The following is a 27,550-nucleotide window of genomic DNA, read 5'->3' on the forward strand; positions in this document are numbered from 1 at the left end:
ATCTTGGCTATGAGAAATAAAATGTGTTCGGAAAAATGAGTCATGGGTCTGGCTCATCCCTCTGTAGATTCACTCGGACAGCTCATGAACCATGGATTACATTTCAAATGACAATGCTGAGCACCAATGCCCTATGGGAGAACAGAAGTGTCTGGACATATTGTTGCACAAAACTGGATAGTATAACTAAGACATTGAATAGATCATATAGGGCAACTAAGTGATGTAAATCTTCCTGAATTCACTCACTGTGAACAGAAAGATGTGTGCTACAAACTGTTTTGAGGAAGAAGCCTATTGTACACTTGCCTTGTTAAAATGTGAATGGTGAAAGGTTGATTTCTTCAAAATGTGGTAGTCAGACTTTTGCCTGCAGCCCAACAACTGAAGCACAGAACTCCAACTTTGTTTCAATTTCACTGATTACCGTATTTTTCGTCCCATAGGACGCTCCGTACCATAGGACGCACCTGATCACCGTATTTTTCGTCCCATAGGACGCACCTAGTTTTTTTGGGGGGGAAATAAAGGAAATTCCCCCCCCTTTATTTCCCCCCCCAAACCAAGTCGGGGAAACCGAACCAGGTCGAGGAACGGCGGGATGACAATTAGAAGTCTTTGGGCTCACACAGAGTAGATAGAATAGCTATTGGACTGGGGCTTGAATCACCACATCCAGTTATACGGTATATTAAAAACATCTTTGTCGAACTGGAGTAGAGTCAATTACTACTTTTGCACAGACCATTTGGCATTCTGCATTGCACTAATTGCTTTAAAATGTTTGTTTGTAAGGTATGCAAGCTTCTCTCCGAGCATAAAAAAGCAATAATGCACTTATAAGAGAGCTATGATATTTTTATTGGTTCTTAAAGAGAGTCTGGGAAGTGAGAAGCTGTTCATATCAAGAATATTCACATGTAACAGATTATTCCTTGTCAGGCTTATGCTAACAAAAAAAGGAGACATGAATAAAGAAGACAATTAGAATGCCTTTGGTTCAGTATTGTTGAGCATCCCAATTACTGGACTGTTCTTTACTCAAGCTGCTCAAGGCTGCTTATGATAAGAGGTCAAATAAAACAGTCAGAACCACATTTTGCTTCAAAGTTTCAAGCTCTCCCCCCCCCCCCCCCGCCCAGCTCCTGGTCTGTAAATTGTGAATAGATACAGTATAGATACAGTCACCAACAAACATTAAACCTTGCTAATAAATTATCTATGCAGAACGAAAGTGATACCCACGTTTATATATAATTACTGTGTGTGTGCTCGGGTATATATTTCCTCTACCCTCTTCCTGTTCCCAAATGAGTTTTGTTGCAGCCTGATCTCCAAAGCATTCCTTAACAAATGTTATAGCATGTAGAATATCAACAAAACGTAACAGCAGTCACTTTACTCTGCATTGCTACTAGCTACCTGATGAAATCAACATCATAATGAAAAACGCCACACGTTATTTGGAAGGTTTGCTCATAACTTGTTAACATAGTAACTGGAATCTCCACAGTATAAATACGTACAGAGAAAGTAAGAGAAAGTAGCGCTTAAGCACAGTGTAACCAATCCTATCACTCAGTTGGAACTAATGTGCGGCCATTTAACTTCAGGGCTTCAGGGTGCAATCCTAAACTCGCTTACTTCCGGAGTAGATCCTATAGAATGCACAAACACTTGCTTCCGAGTAAAGATGCACGGGATTGTGCTGGGCCTACGGTGCACTAAGAAGTTGGGAAACACTTAGGTTTTCCCATGGGGCATGTGCAACTATTTCGTTACAGCCACTATTTTCTACACAGAGAGCACTTTCCTCTCTGCCCCGCCCCCCATATGCACGAAGAAATCCACGACTTAACTCGGGGGTCTTTACAAGCGTCACGTGTGAACACGCACGCTATACACTGCAAACCTTTCCTTCGGACGACCATATCTTAGCAGCACATCTCCCACCTTAAGGGAGACCGCGAGCTGCTGAATTGCACGCGAGGTCCAGCGCGCAATTCCAAAAGCAAAGGCCATTCATTCCTACATCGGGTTGAATCCTGTACCTGGCATGGAAGCTGCAGCTCTCCCCTTGAGAGTCGCGCAAGAAACCGCACCGGGCAGAGCCAGGCACCCCCGCCTCTTCCCCTCCGTCCCTCTCCCGTCCCCAGCCGCTCTCTTCACTCAGAACCCCGGCCCGAGACTCTCCCCGCAGCTCTTAGCTGCGCGCGATCCTGTACCTGGGTCCGCCAGCGATGCACACGCTCTCCGCCATGTCTCGCTCCGCTGGTGCTTCAGCCGCACCTCCCTGGGAAAACCGAACCCGGGGCGAGCGATCGGAGCCTCCCTCCCGAAAGTGCGCACGCGCGGACACTTCCCCCTGTCACCCACGGAGCTCGGCAAGGGATGCTGGGAAGCCCGACTCCTTCCTCCGGCATTCCAAGCGGCGGATATTCCGCCGACGTCTGCCTCTTGGACGGCGCGAAGCAGCCTGGGATATGTAGTCCTCTCCGTGGCTCCCGCCCTTTAGCCTAAGATTCCTTCGGTGGTATCTTTTCCCTGCTGAAGGCCGCGGCATGCCGTGAACAAGCACGCAGGCACGCTCATTCGGGAAAGCGCGCTTGCCCCTTGTTCAGTGGGGAGTCAGCCTCAGCGCGCGCCACACCTCGGCTGTTCCCTTTCGGTCTGTTCACCCCAAGGCATGCCGGGACTTGTGGTCTTCGGCTGGGGCATGATGGGGGTTGTAGTCCCGCGGGAGTTTTGACTCGGCTCTCGCTCCAGTTAAGAAGATCCGGGTTCTTCCGGCTGAGGGCGAGCGGTGTTTGAGGGCGTCGCCTAGCAGCAGCGGCCTGCTCCGCCTCCTCCGTGAACGACTTGAGGAAACCAGCGAGCCAGAAGGAGGGAGGGAGGTTTTCGTGAACAAATAAACGCGGATTAACGTCGCCTGCACCTGGCGGGCGAGGCGGGGCTCCGGAAGGGGGACTAGCGGCCACTAGGCTGCCCTCCTCGCAACCCGTTTGGCTCCGAGAGCGGAGAGGCGCTTCCTTGCTTGGGGAAACAAATGGCTGCAATCCTCGACCCGCTTCCTCTGGAGTAAACCTACTGGCTCACTGCGAAGCGCGCAGGAGAGATTGCGTGAAGCCTCCGCATCCTAGGTATCCGGGGTAAAAAGGCTCATAGCTTCGCTTCCTTTCCCAGCTGACCCACTTCGGAGGGTCAAGAGGCGCTTTCGAAAGGTTTATGGCGAAGGTGTGTGTGTGTGTGTGTTTAAACGCCTTTTAGAGAGTCTTGTAATAGACATTGAAAGACCAGCCAATCTGTTAATCTTTTCTTCCCCCGTGAACTATAGGTTCAACTATATACCTCTATATAGCTATATACCTCTATATAACTATATACCTATAACTATATACCTCTATATACCTCAGCTATATACAGTGGCGTAGCGTGGGTTGTCAGCACCCGGGGCAAGGCAAGTAATTTGTGCCCCCTAACCCGTGGATTTGTGCCCCCTAACCCGTGGATTTGCGCCCCCTAACCCGTGGATTTGCGCCCCCTAACCCGTGGATTTACGCCCCCTAACCCGTGGATTTGCGCCCCCTAACCCTAACCCCCAGATGTTGCGCCCAGTGCGGCCGGCCCCACCTGCACCCACCACGCTACGCCACTGGCTATATACCCCCCCCCCCCCGGTGAACTATAGGTACAACTATATACCTCTATAGGTTTAGGGTGTACTCGCTTGAAAGTGTGTGCGCTTCATGACCGTAGGGGTTGTGGACTTGAGCCCACTGCATCAGGTAAGGACAGAAAAAAACGAGCCATGCTCACCTGGCCCCACATCCTGTTCTCACAGGGGATAAACAGGTGTTTGTGGGAATCTAGTAAGCAGGATCCATGGCGCAAGATAGTCCTCTGCCATCCTGTGGTTCCCAGCAATTGGTTCTAATGCCTCCAACTGTAGCAGCAGAGTAACATATCCTGACTGGTAACCATGAATGGTTTTCTCCATGAATTTGTCCAGTGTTCTTTTAAAGCCATCCAAGCTGTTAGCCATCATCGGTTTCCTGTGGGAGCAAGTTTGATGGTTTACAATGTTATCCTCACTTGAGGTATATGCTATGTTGGATGAGGGATAGAAGTGGCGTGTGGAAATCTCACAACTACTGTATGAAAAACAAAAGGCACCATCTGTACTTTAGGGTTTTCTTAGCAGCGACTAAAGTTGTGGGATTCAATCCCACGTGAGATCAACAAAGCCATGCACATATACCATTAGAGTTGTCCTTTCCCTCTCTTGTATGACACGAGTAGCTCAGGAGGGCCCCTCCTATAAGTGATGGCCCCTCCTGAACTACTCCTGGTACAGTTAGAGATGTTAAAAATGGAAGTGATGCTGAAGCACTTGAGCGCACAAGCAAGAATGTTTTGATTCTAATAATGACCTGTTTTGTGTTTCTGTTTACATCATGAACATAATGTCTAGTAAACTTTTGCTTCCTTTGTAAATATCTTTGTAAATGTCTTTTGCTTCATTTATAAATATCTTTGTAAAGGGAATGACTACCTTTGTGGGTATTTTCATTTCTTCTCAAAATACCTTTCCTTTTCTTTTTGTTCAGAGATAGATGAACATTCAAGATGGCACCCATTTTAGAATGGAAGAAGGTTATGAGAGTAGATCCTGATTCTTTACCTCGTCAGGAGGAGCTAGCAGATACTTTGCTGGAGATGTTGGCTAAGGTATTTTGAACAGTGAATTGAGCATTTTATGCGAAGAAACTAAATGGATATAATGCTTAATATTAAACTGTTTAATAGTAATAAAGTATTTTGCTTTTATCTTTAGGTTGATGGAAGCGATCTGAAGGATGAGAACCCTGAACGTTTAATTCAGCTTTTTAAAATTTCTCAGTCACTAATGAGGGTCAGTACTGGTGCGTCCTAATTACTTCTAAGAAGCAAATTGTGCATGAGCATGAGCTTTCCATTCCAGGCTAGGCAGCAATGCAGAGTCTATTTCCTCCATCCTAGGGCAAACTCTCTGCTTGCAGCCTTTCCCCTCCAGCCAAGTCAGCAGGTGCCCCCAACAGTAGTAAGTGCAGTTGTTCCTGTCAGGGGTGTGGCAAAAGTCCATCTTGTTGTGGAAAGTCAGTCTTTTTCACTTAATCCATGATGGAAGTTCTGATGTTTGTGTCACAGGGTAATTACTGTTTTTTTTACAGGGATAAATTAGAATTTTGAAGTGAAACGTCATTTTGGCCTGCCCATCTACAGTTCCTTTGGTTGATAAATGCAGTTAGGAAAAATGTGATAGAAATGCTTTTTCATAGTTAATGCAGTAATGCAACCCTCTTGGATGCTAGTGACAGTGCCCTGAGTAATTTGAGTTTTGTCCTCCTGGTCTATAGGAAGGTGTACACTCGTTGAAAGATTCCCAGTCCTTAGTCTGAATAACCCTTTTAGGAAACAGTCTAATTTCCCTGGAGTTCTTCTTCTGGGTCATAAAGTTTTCTACCCAATTCCTATTGCAAGTGTGAAAATGAGAAAGTTTCTTGGTTTCTGATGCATAGTATAGAGGTTGCTTTTTTTTTTTAAGCTAAGGGCTGCATGGATCCATTCCCAACCCCCCAGGAGTTGAAAAGTGGGCATTGTCATTTTTCAAAAGGGCACATTTGGAAATAGCTGGATGAATCGCTCCCTGTTGCTTGCTTTATAGGATCTGCTGAAATTTATAACGGGTGCATTCCTCCAGACTAAAACCTCTGCTTGTTTATATTGTGTTTATCTGTATGTAGTAACATGCATCTTATTTTAGTCTACATAATCTTGTAGCTTCATATGTAATTATTTCTTCTGGGCACTTGTCTTACTCCTATATTTGTTGTAGATGAAAAATCAAGAAGTAGAACTGGCATTGGAAGAAGTTGAGAAAGCTGGGGAGGAGCAAGCCAAATTTGGTAGCATCAGTTTTTGTGGATAAGTAACACACACTTAAATGTATACTTGTATATTTCCAATTTTCAGCAGGGTCAGTAGATGACGATGGAAACTTCCATTAGAAGTTAAAGCATATTTAAGTTCCTGAGTTCAGTGTCTTGAACTTTATTACGCCTGGCTCCTCTGATTCATCCTGTCCCCATTTTTTCTTTTCAGCTCATTTCCTATTTTTGTATTCTTTCTGTGAAGTATAAGATACACTAGTCATTTATATGATTTATATTGACAGTCCATCAACATGTGATTCGCAATATCTCCTCTATTGCTTGTTTTATTGTTTTCAAAACTATGTAAAGTATCGTAATATAGCTTCAATTTTGTTGTTACTAAAATTTGATTCAAATAAATCACTCATTGTAAAGTTAGCAGAGGTTGCCACCAAGCTTATTGTAGATTTCATTTGGAGGCTTATGGAAATATATTTTGGTAATTTTGTGTGTCTTTATTCTAACAGAAAATCAGTTAAAAACTAAAGTGATGAAATTGGAAAAGGAGTTAGAGGTATGTCAAAAATGTAAAGTTGCATTTAATACTATTTATTTTGTTCTTGGTGGTACTAGTTGATGTATTGCATTTTTAAGTTATTCTTTTTTATGGGCATTGGCAAAGCAATCCTAACGAGAGGCAGGGCAGTGGTGGAGTGGAACAGCAAGTCCACCAAATACATTCCAAGTCCTGCTGGCTCATTCTGGCCAAGGCAGAAGAAGTGGGAAAGAACATATTTTCTGCTGTGCCAGTTTGAGTCTGGCACTCTTGATGGGTTCAATAATTGACACCTTTACGGGACCCAAACCCCACTGTGGAACATCCCAGCTTCATACTGGCAAGAACTTCTGGTCATAGCTTTCCATGTGCCTGAGGAAAGTTTAGCTTTCTTTCTGTGCAGTCTCCCCCTGGAGGATGGAAACTACATATAATCCTAATCCCTTCCAATCGTAAACATTGGAGAGGAGAATAGGATTGTGTTTCTAGTCTTTATTTTTAACATTTTATTTTATTTGATTAAACATAAACAGAACATTTGGGGACATAACTATAAATTGTAAGTGTGTAATTCAACCTTTTAAAGTTAGATATTTTTTAACGCTGTCCTGCAATTTCAAAGGGCACATGAAATAAGCAGGACTTGAATTTGCTTAACTGTAGGAAGGTCAGACCCTTATTGGTCAAAATCACAGCTATATTGATCACAGGTTTCATCTGTAGCATAGTGCCTTTAGAATGTAGCAAAGGCAAGTTCCTACTGCACGCTATAACAAAATCACTTTTAGATTTTCCTTTATATAGTGGGAATGCAAAACAGCTAAAATATATATAATTGTGCATAGTTAGTCCTTTAAGACATACCTTTATTTTAAACCATTTGAATTTTTGAAGCTGAAATACCCTGCAGTACAAATACTAGATTAAAGTCAGGTATAACCTGACTTTTCCCAACTTGTGCAGAATGAATGAATGCAAAGTGTTTGTGTGTGTGTTGAAATTTTGATTAAAACAGTTCTGTACTGTCCTGCTTACCTTAACTGGAAACACATTCATAGCTTGTTATATTTTAATGGTGTTTTAAGGCAGCACATCGATCTACTGGTGGTCGTGATACTCGCTTTTTGCGTGATGAGATCCGTCAGCTGGAAAGGCAGATGGAACAAAAAGACAGAGAGTTGGCAGATATGGAGAAGGAGCTGGAGAAAGAAAAGAAAGTCAATGAACAGGTATGCAGTATTTTAAGTAGACATCTGTAAAACTGTGGAAAATAATATAAAATTGAAGACTTGTATTGAATAATAGCATTAGAAATGGAAAAAAGTTAATGATGTATGCATTTGCACGAAACAGAGGTTGTGTATACACTATGAGACCGGGAAATAAGAAATATACAGTGGTACCTCGGGTTAAGTACTTAATTCGTTCCGGAGGTCCGTTCTTAACGCCAAACTGTTCTTAAACTGAAGCACCACTTTAGCTAATGGGGCCTCCTGCTGCCGCGCCACCGGAGCACGGTTTCTGTTCTCATTCAAAGTTCTTAACCCGAGGTACTATTTCTGGGTTAGCGGAGTCTGCAAGATGAAGCGTATGTAACCCGAGGTACCACTGTAATGCAGTGCAGTCTTGTACAGTTTTAAGAGGAGCAAAGGGATGAAATATTTTGTTCTCTTCAATCCCCTGCACCTCCCCAGTGGCAGCAGTACAGAGGGATCTTGGGATTGGAGCAAGCTGTGAGGGGGGAGGGATTGGCAATATGGTGGGGGTGGGTTGGCAGGTAGGCTGAGATCAGTTGAATTCGTTTAAGGAGCTGTGAGGGGATGTGGGCTTTCGGTGAGTTGTAAAGGAAGAGGACTGGCAATAGCATTGAAGGGTTTGTTGGGGTAGTTGGTAGGAAGGGTTGATGAGAAATGCGAGCAGGAGCTGCCCTCCCCCTGTGTGTGTTTGTGTGTATCTATTTACCTACCTATCTATGCATATATAATACAATATTTACTATTCATGTACTCCAGGAGTGTTGATACTTCTGGAAAATATGCCTTCGTTTTGAACTTGATACATTTTCTTAGCTAACTAATTTTGTTGTTTTAGCTTGCCCTTCGGAATGAGGATGCAGAAAATGAAAACAGCAAATTGAGAAGGGAGGTTAGTGAAGAACTTTGGAATCAATGTTTGATTGACCTTTCCTCCCATGCATGCAGCTCTCCCTCCCTCCTCTGGTTTAAAATAGTATTTTAAATAATTTAGAGTGAGACTCTGTTGTAGGGCGGCAAGGACTTGTGTTACTAAGGAGTATTTTCTGTTTCATAGGTGTTCTTTATAACCTGCTTGTTTTCTTTGTCTTACTGTCACAACTGTTTTATCAGGCACTGTACTTCTAACCTGCTGTCTGTCTATCATTTCTTACCTCTGGCTTGTATCCAAGTCCTAAATATATTTTTTAAATTTAGGCCCATTAATTTGGAATGATTTAAATCACTGCGATGGGTGAATTCTGATGCAAGGAGAAAGGAAATCCTCACCTTCTTGCACAAAGACCTCTCACTTTAACTTATTAGCCACTGCCAATATAAATTTCATAGCATTACGCTGTTAATGTGCTTTTTTGATGTTTCCTGGCCAATTATGAACAGCTCCCTTCTTTTTACTTTTAAGCTTTCCTAAGTTATATGTTAATTAGCCTTGATTTTCTTTCTTATTCTACTCTATTTCCTTTGAAGAAAAAGCGAAGAAAAAAGAGGGTGAGTATTCAGCTTAATAGTTTGTAGGATTATTGGATATATTTGTGTGTGATATTGTAGTTTGTTTCAGATACTGTAGATCACACATTGACTTGTGGCATTTGTTGGCACACTTCAAATGCTTGATTTGTATAATTTTCCCAATTCCTCCTGTTTGTCTTATGCAGAATGAACAACTTCGTCAGGATGTAATTGACTATCAGAGACAGATAGATACACAAAAAGAAACCCTTCTTTCACGAAGAGGAGAAGAATCAGATTACAGGTCACAGTTATCAAAAAAGAACTTCGAGCTTGTCCAGTATCTAGATGAAATTCAGGTAAACTTAAAGGGGTTGCCCTTATCTTGTCTTTATTTTCAGAATTTTGAATCTAATATAAATCTTCGGACTGTATCATTCTATCTAGTGGACTTTCGGAGTCTTTCTTGTGCCAAGGATACTTAGTTAGGAATTTGGGTTATTGTGATGAGTACTTCACCTTTCAATAACTAGAGAAATTTGTTACAGTGGTGTTTTAATTTATTTTTATCCTGCTTTTCTACAATAATGACCAAAACAGCATATAAGTATTAGTGTATTAAAAAATATTCAAATTGTTTTTTGCTGTATATTGATACAATCAGCAGCACGAAAATAGCAGAAGAATTTAAAACATCAGCATTCAGTGAATTTTGTATCTTCTGCTGATATGAAGATGGCATAGCTCCAATTTTTCTAGATGGACGTTAATATGACACTTAGGATATGGCTCCTAAGATCTCTTGATTATTAATGTTGCAGATGGCTTTGTTTTAGACTTTGGGGCTAAGAAGTAAGTGAGTAATATATTTCAGTGGATTCAGCAGTGGTTGTCAGTTGTGGTGGTCTTGTGGTAAAAATTCATCCTACTTTACTTGGATCCAGGGTTGGCTCTATCAGTCCATTTTGGAGTTTGCCAGATCTGGCTTTTTTCAATTTTGAAATGGGTTTCTCATTATAAATATTTTATTTTTAAATTCGTAGAGTTTGACTGAAGCTAATGAAAAATTAGAGGCTCAGAATCAGGAAATGAGGAAGAATCTAGAAGAATCGGTGCAAGAAATGGAAAAGATGACTGATGAGTACAATAAAATGAAGCTTATCGTGCAGCAATCTGACATTGTTGTGGACCAACTAAAAAAGGAAAAGGAACAGTATAAGTTTCAGGTAAAATGTAACCTACCTTCTTTCCAGAAGCAGATTAGTAAAGATACTGTACAACTATAAAAGACCTTAAAATTGGAATACAATGGACCAAAACAGAAAGATCAAATCAGAAAGATGACACATCCTATGTGACCACTGACTGATGACAAATTGATCATTAAATAAGTATTTGATCCAGTAAACAAATAGAGTAAAAACTGGATTACCATTGATTCCCTTTGTTAATGCATCTGGAGTAATACACTCATAGCTTGTATTTTCACACGTCATATTTGATGCATCATATATTGATGGTATCTTACAGGTGCATGAGTTAATGGAGCAACTTAAAGCAAAGAATGAAGAAGATGACCCCCTCATGGCAGCTGTGAATGAAAAAGTGGAAGAATGGAAGGTATTGCATATTTTATTTCAGCTACCTTTTAAGATTTATGTTTTGTTGAAGATTTTCCACCTTACCATATTCTGCTTTGCAGGGAATCTTGGCTTCTAAAGATGAAGAAATCATTGAGTATCAGCAAATGTTGTTAACTCTGAGAGAGAAACTGAAAATGGCCCACCTTGATGCTGACAAGAGTAGCGTTATGGCCCTCCAGCAGGTAGTTTTCTGTCCAATAAGAAGAAACCAAACAAATATTTGTGTTAAACAAACATTAGAAATCTATGCATGAGTATAGAGTACTGCACAATGAACAGAAGTTTACTTTATGTCCCTGTTTTAGAGTGGCGATATTACAGATTTTACCATCAATATATGTGCTTTCAGTGTACAGTGTATTATGTAATCTTAATCTTAATAATACTAACTAATAATAATTTTATTATTTTTACCCTGCCCATCTGGCTGGCTCACAGCACATATCAGAACATACTAAAACATCAAACATTAAAAACTTCCCAATTCATGGCTACCTTTATATGTTTTCTAAAAGTCATATAGTTGGTCATTTTCTTGTCATATGAAGAGAGGGTGTTCCACAGGGAGGGTGCCACTAACAAGAAGGCTCTCTCTCTGGTTCCCTGTAACCTCGCTTCTTGCAGTGAGGGAGCCAGCAGAAGACCCTCAGAGGAAGACCTCAGTGTCTGGGCTCAACAATGGGGGTGGAGATGCTCCTTCAGGTATACTGGGCCGAGGCCGTTCAGGGCTTTAAAGGTCAGCACCATCACTTTGAATTGTGCTCAGAAACGTACTGGGAGCCAATGTAGGCCTTTCAGGACCAGTGTTATATGATCCCGGTGGCCACTCCCAGTCACCAGTATAGCGGCCGCATTCTGGATTAGTTGTAGTTTCTGGGTCACCTTAAAAAGTAGTCCCTCATAGAACGCATTGCAGTAGTCCAAGTGGGAGATAACTAGAGCATGCACCACTCTGGTGAGACAGTCTGCAGGCAGGTAGGGTCTCAGCCTGCATACCAGGTGGAGCTGGTAGACAGCTGCCCTGGACACAGAATTGACCTGTGCCTCCATGGACAGTGTGAGTCCAAAATGATTCCCAGGCTGTGTACCAGGTCCTTCGGGGGCACAGTTACCCCATTCAGGGCCAGGGAGTCCTCTACACCTGCCTGTCCTTCCGAAACAGTACTTCTGTCTTGTCAGGATTCAACCTCAATCTGTTAGCCACAATCCATCCTCCAACCACCACTAGACACTCACACTAGACCTTCACCACCTTCGCTGGTTCAGATTGGTTCCTACTTATAGAGTAGGTTCACTGGTTCACCGTCACTGGTTCCTACTTATGAAATATGAAACCTAAGTTTCATTTGGAGGGGAAATCTGATGACTTCTCCATGTGTTAGGATTTTAATAGGTGTTGTAGACCAAGAATGTGTATCTGTTAAAACAGTGCTTCATTTTCTAATGAGCTGCATGTATTAAAACTTACTATAAACTCAGCTGAAACATCTATATATCCTTTCCAGCATGAACTATACCTTCTTTCACATGCTTACATTTTATTATGTTATAATCTTATATTATACCCAACTATGTCACACACTGAATAGACACACTGAAATCAAGGAATTTAAACTAACCTGAGATTATTGATTTCAATGGATCCACTCCGAGTATAACTTATGGTCTTCAGACACTAAACATTTAGCTCTGAAGTTGAGGGTCACTATTCATCAGTGGGGCTGTGGCACTATTTGAAAGCATGCCAACTTCTTTGCCTGTTCTGCCTGTGGGGCCTTCAACAATGAACAGCAACCTCTGGTTTACCTTTTGCTTGTACTTTCTCCAAAAGCGCAGAGTGAGGGGGGGGTGGTAGCACTTCTCCCCCCAAAATCTGTGGACCCCTGGAAAATTCTTATGCTATAATTTTAATTTGGAAACTTCACATGCATGTACTGTGTACCCATAGTAACTAACATGTGGCTCTTTGGCATATGTTACCCTAGTGTAAATTATGAAAAAAAAACTGTTGTATGCAGTTAAAATGTTAGTTCTGTTTTCATATAACAGTATAAGGTAAGTAATATCTGTCTGGACCAAAGTACAAATTAAATTGAGTTTAGCTTTTAAAAAGTTCCTCGTTTTTATGATGATGCAGGATGTGCATGTTTATTTTTACCTCTCTGCTTTTATTTTTGCTGCTTTTGCCTTTCCTTGTCGTTCTTCTAGATAATATCAGAACTCTATGTTGTAAGTACTTCTGTTTTTCTTTTAAGATTGATCTTTTGTTTGTTCATGGCTTACTATCAGTGCTATTAATTAGGTACCAAATTATATTTTTTCAGGGTGTGCAAGAAAGAGACAGTCAGATCAAACTGCTCACGGAACAGGTTGAACAGTATACGAAAGAGATGGAAAAGAATGCAGTGCTTATTGAGGACATGAAAAGAGAGCTTCAAAAAGAAAAAAGTAACTTGTTTATGTGTTTTGTGTAACTTTAGCCATATGTTTTGATTGGATTTGAAATTGATTTTATAACCTGGTTAAGACTCAAGTTTGGTTAGTGTTAACCATGATTCTTGTCTGTGCTGAACCCATTTATCGTGACTAATACTGTGGATTTTGTGCATGAGACAAGAAAGCACATATTCTTGTGGACCACTACTGAGTGGGAGCATTATGTCTGCATGGCCTCATAATGATACGTTTCAACCAGTTGGAGGGCCACATGCAGAGGCCAGTCCTCTGCAGGCCACTTCCACAAGTGGGCCAAACCACCCACCAGTCAATCACCTGAGTTAATATGATGTCAGGTGATTAAAACTTCAAGCCATGGCTGTGAAGGAGGATTCTTCCTTTCCCAGTAGCTGAAGCTTTCCCCATGTCTGCATCAGAGGACGTTAGGTATGGGAGAGGTAGGTATTGGTTATTCCAAATGTCCTGCTGGATCTAATTAAGTCCAGAGGTTCCCTACCAATGGCCTGAACCTTTTATGGATATTTCATTTCCTGTTGTATGTCTTATGGTGCATTTATGAATATAAACCATTCTTCCTGAGGTCTCACACATTCCACAGGCAGGTTTGTCCTTATAACTGCAGATGTTTGACCTTCCTTTGGAGAAAACCTCACCCAGTTCTGGTCCTGCTTATTGCATGTAAGCAAGTTCTTACAGAAGCTCCTGCTTTTATATGCAAGACTGAATATTTAATGCTCTCCCCTTCCTGAATTAGATATATATGATGGGAAGGAGGTTTGATTGTTACTTGCTATGAGTCTCTTAATTTGAATTCACTGTCAGTATGTCTTCCAGTTAGTTTCTCACCAACTTTCTATGGACGTCTGTTGTATTTTTTTAGGTCTGTCATCTTCTGCTCAACAGGGCCATATTGGGAACATCCAAGAGAAATTACATATGTTGGAACAGAAAACCAAAGAAGCTGAAATGGTAGCAGAACTTGCAGAAGCTGATGCAAGGGAGAAGGACAAAGAACTTATTGACACTCTGAAACGAATGAGAGATTATGAATCGGTATGTAGTTTGATTTGGCACAATACTCTAAAAGGGTATGGGGAAGACAAATAGCAGATTTGTTAAATGGGTCACACATACTTTTAAATAATATGTCCCTGAGGTGATGAAAGAATCTTGTCCTGGAGTCCTTTTCTTTATTTATAATTTCTGTCCATGCCAGATCTGCCCCTTCCCTTGAATATATTACCGTAAATTAGCCAAAGTTGTTAGACCATTAATAGGTCGATGTCTTGTGATCATGATAGCAGAACCACAGAAAAGATGAAAATTCATTAAGTTTAATTATGCATATATATATCAAGCCAGTGGCCCATCTAGTCCAGCCTCCTGTTCTCATAGTGCCAATCAGATGCCTGTGGGAAGCTTGTAGCTGCAGCCCTCTTCCCTCTTGTGGTTTCCAGCAGCTGGTATTCAAAAGTCTCCAACAGTAGAGGTAGAACATATCTATCATGGTTAGTAGTCTTTGATAGCCTTATCTTCCGTGAATTTGTGTTACTATATTTCTTGGTTAATCCATTTGGTTAATGCACTTCTTGGTTTATCTGCTTTTCCTTTTCTAAGGGAATTTATGGCCTGGAAGATGCTGTTGCTGAAATAAAAGATTTAAAAAAGCAAATTAAAATAAGGGATCATGAAATTGAAACATTAATTAAAGAAGTTAACAAACTTGAACTTAAAATCAATGATTTTCTTGATGAAAATGAAGACCTCCGTGGACGACTGGGTATGTATCATGTTAACTCTTGGAGATATTTAATTGTATAGTGGCCCTTAGATAACCTTCCTATGACCAGGGGGACTATGAACTGAAGGCAATTGATCCTCTTGTGCTGCTCCATCCTTTCCCCCTTAATTATTTTATTCTCACTGGAAACAATGGAAGTGAAATAAATGGGTCTGAACTACCCCTGTTCCAGGGCTTATCATACTCTCTGGTTTAGGAACATGTTGGGATACTGGAAAGGTGTTGCATCTTTAGGAACCAGTTGTTCCCCTGGTATGCCCCAGCAAACCCATATTTACTGACTTACTGACACTGAAGCTCCAGTGTTAGGACAAGGACTGCAGAATTTTTTTGTGGCAGTGGGGAAGGACCATCTGGCATCATGTAATCATAAGGTTGGGTCCTCTCGCTCCCCACCTTCCCTCAGCGCAAGAGATCCAGGGCTTATTATGATCCCTGTGCCAAAAGTGGAAAGTACAACTAATTAATTACAGAAGTAGTAGTCTCTCACTGCTGCACCAGGGACAGTGTGAGAAACGTTTCACTAGGATCTGAGAGTTGGTTTATTTGCCATTGTTAGGAAGTGTCTAGAACTGCCACCTACTGCATGTTCATAAGTGTATATGAGAGTGCAGTTAGAGAATTCTAGAGCACATTGCTGCCTTTAATGAACAAGCTGAAAGCAACGGCTGAGGACTGCTCCTAGTGTGGCTGGCTAAATGAGGATCTTAGCAAAAATATCCAACTGAGTGATATGTAGGGCGACAATTCCCTCCCTACCCTAGATCCCTCAGGCCATCATCCTTGACTGGAATTCTTCTAATTGAATATACAAATTTCTGCAATGTATTACATTTCAGGTCTTGATCCCAAGACAATGATTGATTTAACGGAATTTAGAAACAGCAAAGCACTGAAACAGCAGCAGTACAAGGCTGAAAACCAAATCCTGCTGAAAGAGGCAAGTGATAAATGGACATAGTTGTGATTTTCTTGTCTAAGCATCTCAGTTGATTCATCTCCATACTGTTTCAATAAGATTGAATAAATAAATAAATAAATAAATAATTCTAGGCATTTGAATACATTACAGATTGAAAGACTAGAAGAAGAAAGAGTTGCCCTGAAACAACATATTCGTAAACTGGCTCAGGAGAAAGGAAGAAGAGCTGCAACATTAGGTAGGCTGTCTCTGAAGTTACTTTGCGCCATGCAGCAAACAATAGATGATTCCAGAAGAACATCTTTCTTTATCTCTTGGAACAGTCTGAATAATGAATTTTTGGTACCGCTGAGGAAACGAATTAAACAATCCTTCTCAAATTCATTGAACTCTTGTTGGGAATCTAGTGTGGTCTTGGGCTTCTGTGACAGTCCTAAACTGATGATTATAGCATTTGCCTTTGAATATATATCTAGAGGGAGATGCTAAACCTCCCTAGGTAATCTGATCTGCTAAATTGTTGTTTCGTTTAAGCAATATCTACCTCCTGTGAGATCTCGGCATCTGGGTTGGCCAGTTCCTATCTGTGTTCTATCTAGACCCTTAATCTCTTCCTAAATCAGGTTGGATGCGTGAGGACCAGTGTTTTTGTGCTGCAGGCTCCTCAGAGATAATGAGAGATCTTTCTTTTAAGTTACATACAGAGTTTTTTTCACATGACTTGCTTTTGAGACTTTTTATCACTACTGAGGTCAGCCTTGCATTGTTTTAAATTTTAAAGTACTGCTTGTAAACTTTGTTCTGATTAGGATTGGATACAGATGACCTACAGCTGATTGATACCTTTACTGAAGATCTGAAGATGAGAAGGAGTAAATATGAGTTTATGAGTACAGTTAACGTTGATGAGGTTAAAGAAAAGGTAATGGCCTAAGTTTTATTCATTGTAAATTCCATTTTGACTGATTTCTTAGATTGGAGTATCATTGAAATATCTTTTTTTAAAATAAAAATAAAGCATTGCATAAAAAAAAAATCTATATTGAAATTATTTAATGTGTGGCCATCTTGTTAATTGCTTTCACGTATAATGAATGCTTTATTCTGTAAATATCAATTAGTATAGTACAGAAAGAAAAGCATAGCTTTTCCTAAAGAGATACTCTTTTCCCTCAGAGTTGTGGGAGGCAACAGAGGAAAAAAGTAAAACTTTGAGGAATGGATTGAGAAGATCTGGAATGTGTTAAAAGTTTATTTCTCTCAAAAAGTGAAAGCATATCTTCTTTTCTTTTCAGTTGAGTTTTCAGCTTGATTCAGAGATACAAGTGACTGATAACTGTGATGGCTCCGAGTCTTTTACAGTAGAGGAACTTTACAGTTCTGTAAAGCAGCAATCTAAAGAAATGCTAGGGAAAGCTTTATGTCCGGTCAGTTACAGTGAATCGAAAGAACTGAGAGCAGACTGTCCACTATCATTTTCTGCTATGCAAGGGAAACAAAGGGCTAGTAAAAGACGACAAAGACAGGAAAGGCAGATGGAGAGAACTGAAGCATCTCGGGTTCAGACCCTGTCACTGGATTTCCAGGAAGGGCTGCCTCTTTCTCTGCTTGGAAAGCCAGTGTCCTCCTACGTAGTGCAGGAGGTCCTGTTGCGAGATGAGAAGGACAATTCTGAAATAAAATTGTTGGATTTAAGAACTGATATGAGAGAGATGGAGAAAGACCAGATCTATTTTCCAGAATCATGGCCAGTAGAACACATGGATGAAGGACTTGATTGTGGCCTGCGAATGAATACATATCAGATAGATCGAGTTGAGAGTCTTATAAGGCAGTTGAGGAGTGAATTAATGTTCCTTAGGTCAGAGGTGAGACATCTTCATATGTGCTTAAATTTGTGCCTTCCATAATTGTTTTGTTTTGTTTATGAATCGCTTCATTTGAAACATAATGAAGCAATTACCAAGTAAAAAACAATTTCATATTTAAAACTAATCCACTGCAATACAGATGAATGTGCCACATTTGCAAACATGTAATAAATATATATATATATGCTTTCTAGAGTAAAGGCACAAAGACTGGGACTTCAGAAATCTGAACCAATTATTTGTCACTGTCTGATGTTAAGATTGGCTGTACTCACCCATAAAAGTGTTTGAGAATGGTGGTATCATTGCATCATTACAAATAAGATCATCCCAGTAAAACGGCAGTGACTGTGTTATTGATAGATACCTTGTTGTGACTCATTATGAAAGGCAAGTGCAAATAGTTAAAACTGAATTGTGAGGCATATAGAATGTAAAAGTCTTTAGGAGTTGAAATTCAAAAGCATTAATTATTACTTGTTCTCTAGAACGAGCAGATATTGAAAGACTTGTTCGCCAAGAATACCCTGAATAAAAGCGCAGAGCTAGAGCTTGACAGACACAGGAGCCAGGAGTTTGAGGTAGTTCAGGGTTTCCCCCTGAGAGATAAAGTCATGATAGTCCATATTAAGAGACTAATAAGTATTTTTCTAATAACTTAGTATTATTTGACTGAATATACTGTCATTCAAATTGTAGTGTTCCCTTTTTACAAAAACATTCTTATTTTTATTATTATCTCCTTATTACAAAAACATTATTGTTGTTTTGTTTGAAATACATGAAATGCAATATGCTGTCATACATTGTTCAAAATGCAGGTTAGATATGATATTTTGTCTCATTTAACATTTTTTCAACAACTCAGTTTAAAAAATGAGCCTTTTTAAAGTTCTGGAAACACATTTTTATGGTAATTCTGTTTTTATTGGCAGAATAACTACCTTACCAAAGAATTAGAGGAACGTAACAGGGACTTGGAACAAAACAGGGCCATGATAGCCAAGTTTCAATTGAAATGTAAGCATAAATTTTAATTTACCTATAAAATAAGAGTGCTAAAGCAATGGTTAGGCCTATAAAATAAGAGTGCTAAAGCAATGGTTAGGCAAAAATACACCATCTTGTTGTTTTGTTTTATAAATCTTGCAAACCCTGTAGTATCCACATTGAATCCAAGTTTGAAAATATTTTCTGAATAAATCGTTTTGAGTAAGAACTCTTGCTAAAATTCACTAATATCTCCTCTTGGAAGTGTGGATACCATAACTAGAAACCCAGCTGAAATACATATGAACTTGCAATTGTCTGATGCAAAGCGTGCGGAAGTGAACTATATGTAATGTAATTGCAGTAAAAGAATTGGTGCAAGAAAATAAGCACCTTGAAGAAGGCATGAAAGAAATCCTACAAGCTATAAAGGACATGCAGAAAGATCCAGGTGTGAAAGGTGGAGAAACTGCTGTAATCATTCCTAGTCTGGAACGATTAGTAAATGTAAGTCTGTATTTCATTACTTACTTAGCTTAGCTGAATCTGTGTAGCTGAAAACGCTAAAAAGATTTCATGATTGCTTGCCTTATGTACATCATGACACAGGTATGAGACGATAAAGGAAATTGGGTTTTGGAGGGGAAAGTGTATCCTTACCAAATACTTTGAATGGGTTGTAGAATTTTTTTTAAACAACTAGGGCAGCAAAAATATAGTTCAGGTGCTTGCAAACTTGTGTTGAAATTTAAGGATTTTGCTTCCTTCCTACATAATTGTTATCTGGGGAGGCTGTTCTCTCCAACTATGATATGGTCTGCACTGGAAGGCATAGGGTATCTCTTTTGAGCCTTTCTTATCCCTCTTCAGCAAATGGTCACAGGGCCATGACCTAGTGTAAAGAGCCAATCTGCGTTGGCTTCCTCCCTTTGACAGGCAAAGTGGAAGAAAGGAAAGACTTGGGCGTTGGGATTTTTGGCTTGGACTGTTGCTGTAGTGTGCCCTCAGGGAATCTGCTTTGCATAGTAGTCAAGCTGCTGTAGTGCAGCGGCTAAGCAACTGAGCTGCACTTCCCAGTTTGATTCTTGTCTGTCCTGTGTGCTAAATGCTATACAAATCATGTGGTAATTGAATTAACAGCTTCAGAAAAGGTCCACACTCCCCCAATACATTCGCCATATGTAGAATCACACTTTTGCAATATTCCTTTCCATTGCAGTTTTATTCCTCATGCAGATAGCATGTTTTACTCTTTAAATGGCCAGATTTACTGTTTGGCTTTATATAGTTTTAATTGAACTTGGCATGTATTTGTTAACAGAGGAATCTAGGCGTTTGGTAGAGTGCATTTCTGCATGGGGAAAATTACCAGACTTGTATCTCCATGTAGGGCTAGGAGAAGAGAGTTTAACTTCATGGAAAGCACTTACTTTCTTTTATGGTGAAACAATTGTTGGCAGGCAATTGAATTAAAGAATACAGAAGGAAACTTCGATGCTAGCATACATTTAAAGACGCAAGTTGACCAACTAACAGGACGAAATGAAGAATTAAGGACGGAACTGAGGGAAGCACAAAAAGAAGCAGTGAATTTTTCCAATCAGCTTTCAAAAGCAAATGCTAAGGTATGCAGCCTATCTTAGCCTTCAAAAGTAGCCTAGGTAGCAATACAAAGTGAAGTACACATGGGTTTCTTTCCACAGCTCCTCATATGTGTCATGCAAGATTTTATTGATAGACAAAGGAGGACCCACTGAAACAGTGCTGCTTTAGTGTGGGGGGTTATGGGTGCGTACTGGGACCCTGATAGTGATGCTGTCACTTCTGCACACCCAAACAGCTGCTCATCTGACCATCACTGAAAGCCGCTTTTTAAAAATTGTGGCGCTTCAGAAACATTTTTATTTGGTGTAAGCTTTCTGGCTAGTAATGACAATATTTTGCAATACATGTAAATGATATACTTAACATATTTAAAGCTTTTCAGTGATTCTTTGCGCCCTATTGTTGCTTATATGTTTCAGGTTGCCTCTTTAGAAAATGAGATCCATTTGCTGCGGCAATCAGAAGATGCCGGTATGGTGTTCAAAGCAGTAAATCTTCCGGAAGGAATGGCTCCATCTAGTGTAAACATAATAAATTCACAGAATGAATATTTAATATATCTTTTGCAGGTAAATACTTTAAAACTGATGAGTTGGTGTATTTTAACATGTTTACCTCTGTCCATTCTCTCTCTCTCTCTCTCTCTCTCTCTCTCTCTCTCACACACACACACACACACACACACACGTATGTGCATATGTATGTATATACCATGGTGGTTTCAAAGCGATGCAGTATTTTAATGAAAAACAGAGCATTCTATATTCAAAGTTTCTTCTTCATGGCAGTTCAGTATCTCACAAATGGTTTTTAAAGTAATAGTGAAAGGAACAAAATCCTGTTCACATATCTTTTATATAACCTTGATATTATTATTTAAGGTGAAAACTGATATTACATCTTGAACTGCAACTTTTCCCACAGACAAATATATGTGATGAGGTCAGTCTTTGTAGAATATTTTAATTCAGAAAGCATATAGCTATAGGAAGGCACTCTCATTTTATATATTTTTTATCCATTAGAATTGAAGCTGAGATATCTCATATGTTATATGCCAGAAAGCTATGTCATTAATTTGACGTGTATCATTAGGAACTGGAAAATAAAGAGAAGCTGCTGAAGAAATTAGAAGAAGCGCTAGAAGACTATAAAAGGAAAGTTGCTGTTGCCCGCCACCAGCAAGGCTTGCTGTATAAAGAATATCAAAGGTATAATTCTAAGGATGATATCTTGGTATAGTAGCCAAAGAAGGTGAATTACAATAAATAAGGTGTTTCTAGGTGAATTACAATGCAACCATAAAATCGAACACTACAGTTAAATAGTGTATTTTTATCTTTTTTGGAACAAAAATTGTATTTTTTTCTAGAAAATAGTTATGGGGCAGCAAACTAATGTTGTTAATAAAACTTAATAAATTAGTACTTAATAAAAAAGTTTATTAATAGTTTTTTATTCATATTAAATAAATATAAATTAATTAAAAGGGTTTCAAATACCCTTAATAATTCTGGTGCCAAGGATTGTTCAGCTCTAGTACATAATACTTATATTCAGCCATGCTCTGCATTGATGGAAGAGTTAACTTGCTCTTTCCAAAATCTGTTTCCCCTCTATTGACAGCTTATAAATGTTTTGTTCTGAACTTTCAGACTTCAGATTTTACCTAGCACAATATGACACAATAGTTGCAATAATGTGTTTTACAAAAAGGAAAAAAAGCTCTAAACATCCATTTACTTATTTTAGTGAAAGGGAACACTGGCATACTGCTGGTGAAAAAATACAAGAAGAAAAGAAAAGATTGGAACATCAAAAGGAGCAAGATGATGTAAAAATAAAAGAATATTATGTAAGTAGTGATCCTATATTCATGGGCTTAGGTGCCAGGAATGACAAGTTCCACCTGAGACAACAAGGCCTTCCCACCTTTCATCTCCTGAAATGCCCTTTCATCTCCTGAAATGCTGTTTCTAAAGGTTGGATTATTTTATAAAGAATAATGTGGGGTCTGGCAAGGTTTTTGAGGGGAGATTTGCAGTGATTTCTCTCATGCCCATGGCTCATCTCATGCGGTTCTCAGGAGTGGCTTTTCCAAGAGTACATAGGACTGGGAGGAGGGGAGAAGAGGCCTGTTATGCACCAATGTATCTGCTTCTGTTTAGCTAGATCAATGCCACAGACTGCTTAAAATACATGTTAATACTCACATCACAGTGCCAGTGATGTTTTTAATCTTCCCGCAGAATTTATTAGATGCACTTGAAAAGAATAGTGATGACTTTAAACGGCTATTTGCGGACTACAGTAGAAAAATAACTGTTCTGAGGGTAAATGAAAGGTCACTGGCAAGGCAGTACACGACCGTACTTGAAATGGAGAAGCATCTCCGGAAAGAGAATGAGAAGATGAAGGCCGAGTTAATAGCTGTGGAGGCTGCAGTTGGAGAAAAGATTGGCCGTTTGCAAAGGTTTAAGGTATGTTTTATATATCATGCCAGCTCTACTCAGATGACGATTGTGTGCAAGACGCTTTTGTATGCAAAGCAGCAGTGAGGTTGTGCTTCCTGAACCATTTCCAGCATCACATCCTCAGGCAGCACCGACTGTGTGCCACCCAACATTTGAAAAGGAATCCCAAGTGTTGCACACAAGCTGCTCATAAGAGCACCATATGGGTCATATTCCTACTCAGATCAGATGTCCTGATTGTGTGGAGCCTCGATACTTCACTTTTTCAATAGGATTTATCATGTACTCTTTCCAAGTGTCTGCAAAATCCAAGCTGTTTTTGCACTTTTCAATATATGCCACAGCTATTCTCACAGTGCAGTTTGGCTTCTATATTCCTAGTGACCTGCTGCAGTATTTTTGTGTGCACCTTCAGCATTCCTCCTTTTTCGAATGCCATATAGACTGTTTCTTCCTTCTTTGTTCAGGAAATGGCAACTTTCAAGATGGCAGCATTGCAGAAAGCGTTGGATGATTGTGTACCTCTGAATGATCTGGAAATGGCTAATAAGCAGTATAATGAATTAACGGCTAAATACAGGGATATGCTACAAAAAGATAACTTGCTTGTTCAAAGAACAACTAATTTGGAGCACTTAGAGGTAATACTACCATGCTACTTTGAGATAACTTTAGATTGAGTATCTACATTTCTCCATCTCATTTTTATGCTGGTAGTGCAGGTCCAGCAGAAGATTCAGCTGCCTAATGTTCAGCTGCCAGGAGTTGAAAGGAAAACAAACTTTTTATTGTCCTTCCCAAATACTATTACAGACCACTAGTGCTTTAACTATAAAAACAGAGAGGGAAGGATATACTTAGGTGTGCTTTTCATAGTGATCTCTTTTGAAAGCTACTTACACTTTAACTTAGGGGAAAGCACTGTGCGGTTGGATCTCTTTCTTTTAATTGGTGTCTAACATTCTCTCACTGCTTGCACAAAGCAATATTTTTGTTTTGTTTTTAAACTGTTATTATATTTTAATTTGTCTTTAAATTGTTTTTGGTGTGCTACATCTTGCCATGCCATATAGCGTGAAAATGCATCCCTGAAAGAACAGATTGAGTCTTTAAACAAGGAGCTGGAAATTACAAAAGAGAAACTTCATACACTTGAACAAGCTTGGGAGCAAACAGCAAAATTGGGTGAGTGCATTGTATTATGATCATTTTATTGCAATGAGATGATACATGTTTTCTCTGTAAACCTGGTACCTTAAACTGTAGAGTTGAACAACATTTTGAAACACAAGCCTTCTTATTCTTAAATTAACAAGAATCCCAACATTCACTTGAAAGCTTGTTAGTATTCTTAAATGGTATTCACACAAGCCTAGACCTTTTTTTAAAGGGAAAAATAAAAGGGAAAATGATGTTGAGCTCAATATATCCCCAAAGGTATCTGTGATCATTAGTACAACTTACCTGTTATTAGAGTGTTTTATTTGCGAAGACAACCCCTATAGTGTATTAGAAGTGAGCTATCCTGTCAAGATTTTGCCAAAGTCTGAAAAGATCAACCCAGTCCCTTTGATAAAAAAGGGAAGTAATAATAACTAAACAAGGTAAAGGGCAATTATAAATGATATTCCAGTTCTGAACTATGCAAAAGAAGATGTTTTAAATATTTTGAAAAAGTTGAAGATTTCTGCCTCTGTTCTGTACTGCAGATTTTATATTGTTTTGTTTTTAAAATGTGTCTGTCACTAAATTTTTCCATTTATATTATTGTCAATTTGTAGGCGGAGACAGTGCTACAGATAAGGCCACAAAAGCCATAACAAACAGTGAGATTGTTTCGATTTCTAAGAAAATTACTATGCTGGAAATGAAAGAACTAAATGAAAGGCAAAGGGCAGAGCACTCCCAGCGAATGTATGAACACTTACGGAACACATTAAAACAAGTGGAAGAACGCAATTTTGAACTGGAAACAAAGTTTGCTGAGGTTGGCTGCTGAGCTGTGATTACATAGTTTGCTTAAGGTGTTGGAAAATGCATTAGCATACTGTTCTCTTTAATTACTCCTATCATTCCTCCGCACCCCCCCCAATAGTTTCTTGGAGCTAGATTCATTTAGAGATATTGCATCTATTGACACTATTGAGTAAGGTGGAAAAGTAGGCATATAAGGTTGACAAATTCCTAACACCTAGAAGAAACAGCTTTATGACCAAGCCAAACATCACATTAAACTGTAGTTAGAAATAAACTGTGGATTAATGTGAATATGCAGGATGTTGGTTCATTCTGCTGAAAGGCTCTCATTCCATTTCTCTCACCCAGTTAATTCTTGAGGCACATGAACTAAGAGAGTGGCGTTTGGGGGCAAGTTTATCACAAGCTGAATCCAACATTGTTTGTAGTTAGTGTTTGTAAGGCTCCTGTATCTTGAAGTAGTCAGAGCAGGCGGAAATTCAGCCCAGGAAAGACATGCTGGTGTTCTACATTACAGCCAGCTGTGCATGCTGTGAGTCCTCATAATCCTATCAAAGAGTGCCACAAACACCTGATAATGCATGTTGTCTACCCATGTACTAACAGGTTGTTGTTTTGGACTGAATGTAGTGTTCTGATTCTGAATATCTTTCCCAAACTTGCCATGTTTTAGCTTACAAAGATCAACCTTGAAGCACAGAAAGTGGAACAGTCTTTGCGAGATGAACTATCAAGCAGTGTGAGTAAAGCAGTCAGCGAGGCAGATAGACGTCGAATTATGGACCTGGAGAAAAGTGAAACTGAGCTCAAGATTGAAGTATCAAAGTAAGTTTAAAGGTTCTTGCATTACTCAGCCCTGCGTAGAAGAGGTGGCGGGGGGGGGGGGGAGAATACTTCCAAATTTATTTGAATTTCCCTCTAGAACTGCCCCCCTCTGCCCTTATATGCATGCACACATGTCATGGGAGCCTTTTAAAGGGAAAATTGTGGGGAATGACACTGGTTTTTCACTTTAAAACCCAACCATTCCTCATCCTGGAGCTGCTTTATGACCTGGGGGAAGTTTAAAGAGTAATTGGGAGGACTTTGGGGAAGATTTGCAAAGGAAATGTTGAAATTGTGTATGCATGCTGCTTTTTGGAGTCTAGTTTTGCTTAATTAAAATTTTATCGGTCATTTTTTCAGGCAGCTTTATGATAAAATAATCATAAAAGAGTAAACATACACGCATTATTGTATTTGTATTCTGCCTTTCCATAGTTAAAACCATCCTCACAGTGGCTTACGACATGAAAATATTTACATAATTACAAATTAACAAAGGTAGATATAAACAACAAAGAAATCACATCAGAAAATACACAACCAAATTGAAAATACCCACATAAATAATAAATTACAAAAATAAAGATACAAAAACAATATCACAACCTAAGAGTCTGTTCAACAGCCTCAGCTTTTGTAGCTGAAGTCAGTCAGGGCCCAGCCTTTCCAGGCGAGGTGGGAAAAGGTCTGTAAGGCAGAGTGTGCAGGTATAAAATACATAATAAATATATAAAAACATTACAAAAAATTATACAGCGTCAGCAACTGAAACCTATGCAATTCCACAGAATAGAATCTATGTTTGGAAGCAGCTATAAAAAAAACCTAGACGTGTTTAACATAGTGGTCTGGATTGCTTTGTACAGTGGATGCTCGGCTTGCGAATGTGATCCATGCGGGATGCACGTTCACAACCTGTGTCTGCGCACGTATGGGTTGAGATTTGGCGCTTCTGCGCATGCGCGACCACCGAAACCCAGAAGTAACCCATTCCGGTACTTCTGGGTTTTGGCGGTCAGCAACCCGAAAAGACGCAACCTGAAATGGCTGTAACCCGAGGTATGACTTTAATGTGAAATCATGGTTTAGTGCTGTATGGATGAGGCTCAATGAGCCCAAATGAAGTACCTGGCTTAAATGAGCCCTGCTTCGCCATTGTATTCAGAAGGCCTCTGCTAAGTTATAGTATCTTGGCTTAGCGTTATGCACAAACCAAGGATCAAACAATGGTTTCACAAGCCAGCAGAACCTAGGGTTTGAAAATGGCTTCCTATGAAATGTACCTGGTTGAAATGTAATCCTAAGTCAAGAGTCTTTAAAAGGGAAACTAAACTCTGAAGATGTCCTTTCACCAGACCTGCAGAAGAATGCGAAAGGGGCAGTGTTGGGGGCCAGATATTTTGCTCAGGCTTGCTGTAGCTTGTCCACATAGCTTTAAACCGTGTTGCATATGAATGCAGCCAGTATGTGGTGGGCTACAACTTAATGTAAACAGCTCATTTATAGCATCAAAACTCAGTAGTGTTGTGTGACACAACTGTTCCATGTGGCACTGCATATGGACCTAGTGATAGTGCTGTTGCGACAATGTTTCAGGTTTTAACCACATTCTCAACCTGTAAACGGTCTTCAGGCATTGAGGCTCAAACAGCTTTTTCATCTGCTAGACATTTTCATCTGCTAGCCTTAAATGTGCAGTAGTTCCATTCAACATATATCCTTTTAGTACTGTTTATTATTTGCATATTGGGGGGAAAAGAAAAAGGGAATACTGTTACCCTTGCAGTCTTTTTTGGTAAATATGTTTCACTTGTC

At 39.7% G+C, this 27,550-nt stretch overlaps 2 protein-coding genes and 1 long non-coding RNA gene across 12 annotated transcripts in view; 1 reads left to right on the forward strand and 2 right to left on the reverse strand.

Moving 5' to 3' along the window:
- TMTC3 (transmembrane O-mannosyltransferase targeting cadherins 3) overlaps positions 1 to 2,572 on the reverse strand; it is a 34,941-nt gene extending 32,369 nt beyond the window's left edge. Inside the window, exon 1 of one of the 2 annotated variants that reach the window (XM_083699107.1) lies at positions 2,226 to 2,572. The gene's annotated coding sequence lies outside the window, so the exon portion shown is untranslated. Of the gene's footprint in view, positions 1 to 2,215 lie in introns of both variants that reach the window. The other variant, XM_083699108.1, reaches the window with a different exon arrangement.
- A 227-nt stretch (positions 2,573 to 2,799) lies between these two features.
- Positions 2,800 to 27,550, forward strand: part of CEP290 (centrosomal protein 290) — a 47,371-nt gene continuing 22,620 nt past the window's right edge. The window contains exons 1-31 of one of the 8 annotated variants that reach the window (XM_083698848.1): positions 2,809 to 3,149; positions 4,608 to 4,728; positions 4,835 to 4,912; positions 5,876 to 5,945; positions 6,440 to 6,486; positions 7,554 to 7,697; positions 8,560 to 8,613; positions 9,377 to 9,529; positions 10,214 to 10,396; positions 10,701 to 10,790; positions 10,873 to 10,995; positions 13,022 to 13,042; positions 13,138 to 13,261; positions 14,151 to 14,323; positions 14,888 to 15,050; positions 15,911 to 16,011; positions 16,144 to 16,231; positions 16,803 to 16,915; positions 17,289 to 17,861; positions 18,353 to 18,445; positions 18,800 to 18,884; positions 19,219 to 19,361; positions 20,315 to 20,479; positions 20,879 to 21,028; positions 21,555 to 21,670; positions 22,212 to 22,314; positions 22,709 to 22,939; positions 23,401 to 23,574; positions 24,007 to 24,118; positions 24,715 to 24,920; positions 25,584 to 25,735. In XM_083698848.1, coding sequence (XP_083554974.1) covers positions 4,627 to 4,728; positions 4,835 to 4,912; positions 5,876 to 5,945; positions 6,440 to 6,486; positions 7,554 to 7,697; positions 8,560 to 8,613; positions 9,377 to 9,529; positions 10,214 to 10,396; positions 10,701 to 10,790; positions 10,873 to 10,995; positions 13,022 to 13,042; positions 13,138 to 13,261; positions 14,151 to 14,323; positions 14,888 to 15,050; positions 15,911 to 16,011; positions 16,144 to 16,231; positions 16,803 to 16,915; positions 17,289 to 17,861; positions 18,353 to 18,445; positions 18,800 to 18,884; positions 19,219 to 19,361; positions 20,315 to 20,479; positions 20,879 to 21,028; positions 21,555 to 21,670; positions 22,212 to 22,314; positions 22,709 to 22,939; positions 23,401 to 23,574; positions 24,007 to 24,118; positions 24,715 to 24,920; positions 25,584 to 25,735 — 4,130 coding nt within the window. In that variant the 5' untranslated portion in view covers positions 2,809 to 3,149; positions 4,608 to 4,626. Of the gene's footprint in view, positions 3,150 to 4,607; positions 4,729 to 4,834; positions 4,913 to 5,875; positions 5,946 to 6,439; positions 6,487 to 7,553; positions 7,698 to 8,559; positions 8,614 to 9,376; positions 9,530 to 10,213; positions 10,397 to 10,700; positions 10,791 to 10,872; positions 10,996 to 13,021; positions 13,043 to 13,137; positions 13,262 to 14,150; positions 14,324 to 14,887; positions 15,051 to 15,910; positions 16,012 to 16,143; positions 16,232 to 16,802; positions 16,916 to 17,288; positions 17,862 to 18,352; positions 18,446 to 18,799; positions 18,885 to 19,218; positions 19,362 to 20,314; positions 20,480 to 20,878; positions 21,029 to 21,554; positions 21,671 to 22,211; positions 22,315 to 22,708; positions 22,940 to 23,400; positions 23,575 to 24,006; positions 24,119 to 24,714; positions 24,921 to 25,583; positions 25,736 to 27,550 lie in introns of all 8 variants that reach the window. The other 7 variants (XM_083698847.1, XM_083698850.1, XM_083698851.1 and 4 more) reach the window with 7 other exon arrangements.
- LOC310825736 lies at positions 14,584 to 27,546 on the reverse strand. 2 transcript variants are annotated; one of them, XR_014555499.1, is made up of 3 exons: positions 26,342 to 27,546; positions 20,824 to 20,975; positions 14,584 to 14,915 (listed from the first exon to the last, which is right to left on the reverse strand). It is a non-coding gene; the product is annotated as an uncharacterized lncRNA (long non-coding RNA). The 2 variants fall into 2 exon arrangements; XR_014555500.1 differs by lacking the exons at positions 20,824 to 20,975; positions 26,342 to 27,546 and adding an exon at positions 15,358 to 15,886.

The sequence above is a fragment of the Podarcis gaigeae genome, assembly GCF_964106915.1.
Source record: "Podarcis gaigeae genome assembly, chromosome: 10".
In the NCBI taxonomy this organism is placed as follows: Eukaryota; Metazoa; Chordata; class Lepidosauria; order Squamata; family Lacertidae; genus Podarcis; species Podarcis gaigeae.